The sequence below is a fragment of the Condylura cristata genome, unplaced genomic scaffold (genome assembly GCF_000260355.1).
Source record: "Condylura cristata isolate star-nosed mole 26May11 unplaced genomic scaffold, ConCri1.0 scaffold00023, whole genome shotgun sequence".
NCBI lineage: Eukaryota > Metazoa > Chordata > Mammalia > Eulipotyphla > Talpidae > Condylura > Condylura cristata.
Window position 1 is genome coordinate 16825712 of NW_004567124.1, and position 3887 is coordinate 16829598.

The window sequence follows — 3887 nt, forward strand, 5'->3', positions numbered from 1 at the left end:
GGAAAGGGATTGAGTTTGGGGACTATCAGCTGGTTCCGTACATAAAGCTCAAAGATCTGAGGGAACTGAGCATTAACAGATGGGCCCCATTGTGCGGTCATTGCCTTTCATGGTGGGCAAGGGGTGATACTAGCCCATAACATAGCCAGGCTATGTTATGAAAGGTACCTTAAGACCAACTGCCTAAATAACTCTCTTCAATGATATAAGTCTCCCCCATTTTCACTGATGGTTCAACTGTCCCCTTGAGTGGGGTAAATGCACTCTAGGACCAGGGTAGGTAGAGGCTTATGTAGAAGAAAATGTCTTTGTGTATTAATTTTTTATCTTACCCTTAAATTTGTCCTATATTTTATGTATGCTTTAAAATGCCCCAAAGTACAGTGTTATAGTAACCCATGTACATATTTGATAAATAAAGCATATCAGGAATCATATATTCAAAATATTTTCACTAAGTAGTACATTGGTTAAAAATATTTGGACTTCAAAGACTGGGGGTGTCTTCAGCTATCACCCATTTTTTTAGGTTGCTGAGCTCTAATTTATGCTGATGAGTGTAGAATTTCTTAGGGGAACTCTGGAGTCCAGGATCTGGAATAGGGAAATAGAGGAGCAGGGCTACCTGGGGACCAAAAGCCATATCAAGACAAAGTTGTTGAATCATCTAGCAAGGGATCAGAAATCTGGGGTATAACAAGGCAGGAGGTAGAGAAGGAACCAAGAGGCAGGCAGCCAACTGGAGGTTTTCATGAGCTAGGAGAGAACAGCAGACCCTCCTCCACCAGGAAGCCAGCCCATCTGCCTATCTCTGTGATTGGAGCTCATGTCAACATGGAGCCACGCAGATAGGAAGGTAGCAATGGCTGCTCCAGAACATCTACTTGGGGGGACATGGGACAGCATTCTGATGGGAGACAGGGCCTAGGAACATTGCCTTAAAGTGTAGGCAATTGTGTAGGCAGAGTACTGCTTTTATCCTGTGTATGGTTATTTGGGCATGGCTGTAGGATTGATTCACAGTGGAGATGAAAATGCAGAGAAGGCATTATTAGCTCTGCAGCCCTGTTGTGGCCAACTGGCAAGGTGGAAGCCAGTGAGCCACACTGAGCCAAAAAAAAGTACAATCTCTGAGATCTGTAGACACTGACCCCCAGAGTCTGAGGGCTTTATTAGAGTGATACACCAAAATAGCGCTAAAAACCAGGAAGCAGCTTCAAGATATGGGAGCAAAAGGCAGCAGCAGAGAATGGGCCTTTTCAGTGGGAAATGGTGAAAGGAAGAAGAGGACTCTAAGAGGTATTGATGAAGAGAAAAGAAGGAGGCACAGAGAGACCCAAAAGGTGAACATGACTGATATGGCAGGTGTAGCCCTGATGGTGAGGAAGCAGCTTCAAACCTCTATAAGCTCCGGTTCCACTAACAAATCAGGAGGAGATGGTGTGACGGGCATGGTGGCACACGCCATACAGAGTTTTCTGAATAGCTAGTTTCCTGCAAAACAAGATGGGAAGGGAAGCAGATGCAATTCCTTTTTGCTTCATTGTTAGACTCTCAGGTTCTAAGTATTCTACCAGCTGTAGTCTAAAGAACATTTGAGGGTTACAACCACTTCCAGCTGATAAAGAGTTTGCATTTGTAAAGCACTTCAATTAACATAAATTTTTGTATGTATTATTGCATACCTCCTTACCATAACCAGGCCAAAGAGGTATTTTTATATCATTTTTGCAGATGGCAATATAAAAAGTCAAGCAATGAGGGCCTCTATAGTGGTGCAAGGGATTAAGTCTCAGCACCATGAAGTTTTCCACAGCCACTGTAGCAAGAGTTCTATCCCAGGGAGCTGACCCACATGGCACAGCAGACCTTTCCTGTCTCTCCCACTGTTCCCCTCAGTAGTGTATTTCAGTGGATCTGCCTGTTCTGCCTCCCGCTGCCTGTGGTGAATCCTCTCACCTTCTCCCCATACCTCTGGCCTATACTCCAGCCCTTGCATATACAAATAAGTAAATCTTTTCTAAAAATTCAAGCAATGAGTTTGTTTAGCCCTAACTCTACATTCTACAGATGATTGACTCACCATGGGCAAAATGCATGTCACAGCAGGACCCACACCCAACTGTCACAGAACTCCACCTCTTCCTAATTCTCCTTCCTTTTGTTACACTTCCCTCCCAGCCCACCACAGTGCCAAAATCAGAAGCCAACAGAGAGAAAGCAGGCCCTCTCAGAGGGAGATGGGGGAAGTAAGGGAAGAGGACTCCAAGAGCAAGTGAGGAATGGCTCACAAATTTTCTTGACTCTGCTTTTCTCCTATAGATCTCCCAAGCAGCTTTTTCTAACATCCTCTGTGCTTCTTTGCAGCGTGCAAAAGGAAAGAGCAAGAACATGGGAAAGATAGAGGCAACACCCCCAAAAAGCCCAGGTTGGTGTTCACAGATGTCCAGCGTCGAACTCTACATGCAATATTCAAGGAAAATAAGCGTCCATCCAAAGAATTGCAAATCACCATCTCCCAGCAGCTGGGGTTGGAGCTCAGCACCGTCAGCAACTTCTTCATGAATGCGAGGAGGAGGAGTCTGGACAAATGGCAGGACGAGGGCAGCTCTAATTCAGGCAACTCATCTTCTTCATCAAGCACTTGTACCAAAGCATGAAGGAATAACCACGAACTAAAACCTCGGTGGAAAAGCTTTAAATAAAAAAAAAAAAATTTTTAAAGACCAGGACCTCAAGATAGCAGGTTTATACTTAGAAATATTTGAAGAAAAAAAAAGTGTTATTTATAGTTCAAAGAAACCAAAGACTTAGCTCACCTGCATTCTGACTTTGTTCAGAGACACACACTTCAGCGGGGCAACAACTTGGCAAGAAAAGTTATGAGTGGGAAAACACCACTGGATCTCACACCTTCAATCCATGATCATTCTCACTGTGCTTGGCTGTTTGCTGGTTTGGAGCATAGTGATATGAGTGGACATCTTTAAAGTTGGACTTTCTCATCTGTTCCACTGCGCCAAGAAGGTGTACAGTGTCTCAGTACTGTGTGTGGGTGCATGGGTGTAGGTGTGTATGTACACACGCGCACACGCACACACACACACACACCACCAGTGGCTAGGGACTTGGGCGGGGCTGGTCTTCAGGAAGGGTTGTGCTTTAAGAGTGCAACTAACATAGTGTGGGGTTGTCTGAGTTCATGGGATTAGGAATGTGATTTCGCTCGTCTAGCCTAGCGTTTGAACCTGCCAGGCCCGCAACCTAAATGCAGATTCAAACCCAGCAAAGAAAATTTGAATGACACCTAAACCAGTGCATTCTCTTTGTTTGTTAAGGAATGTTCAGATATTTTTTAAGAAATGAAACAAGAGTCCATTCATTTAAAAAAAAAAAATCACCTAGGTACCAAAGAACACAATATTATAGTGCAGGTATTTTATTGCAGTGATTTTAATAACCAAAGCTATTTTTACACAAGATACTATGTAAAGTTATACATATGAACTGATCTAGCCACATGAAATCATGACTATTATTTATGACTCTTGAAGCATTTGAAATATTAGTTTTCAGAACTGGCAAGAAAGAATGTAGCTTCAGGTAAGCAGTTAGTATTGTAACAGAAAGGTCAGTGCAGTACATGTACATCTAGCTGGCACACTCCCTTTTGGGGTCCATAATGCCACTTAAGTAGATCCACAGTGATCCCAAAATCCGTTCGTTCTGTGCTAAGAAATCTGGGTAGGCTTCTGGAGTAGGACCCCATTTGTAAACTACAAAACTAAACTGATCAGGGCAAGTTACTAAATTGGAAAATTGGTTCAAATGTTTTTAATGAAAGACCACTAAGAAGGGCTCCAAGCTGAAGTTAATTTGATGTAAAT

General features: G+C 43.1%; 1 protein-coding gene across 1 annotated transcript in view; it reads left to right on the top strand.

Moving 5' to 3' along the window:
* The window catches only part of ONECUT1 (one cut homeobox 1), a 31433-nt gene extending 28730 nt beyond the window's left edge, over positions 1–2703 (top strand). Inside the window, exon 2 of the mRNA XM_004687776.2 lies at positions 2368–2703. Within this exon, the coding sequence (XP_004687833.1) occupies positions 2368–2660 (293 nt within the window). The 3' untranslated portion in view covers positions 2661–2703. The remainder of the gene's footprint in view (positions 1–2367) is intronic.
* Positions 2704–3887: the final 1184 nt, after the last annotated feature.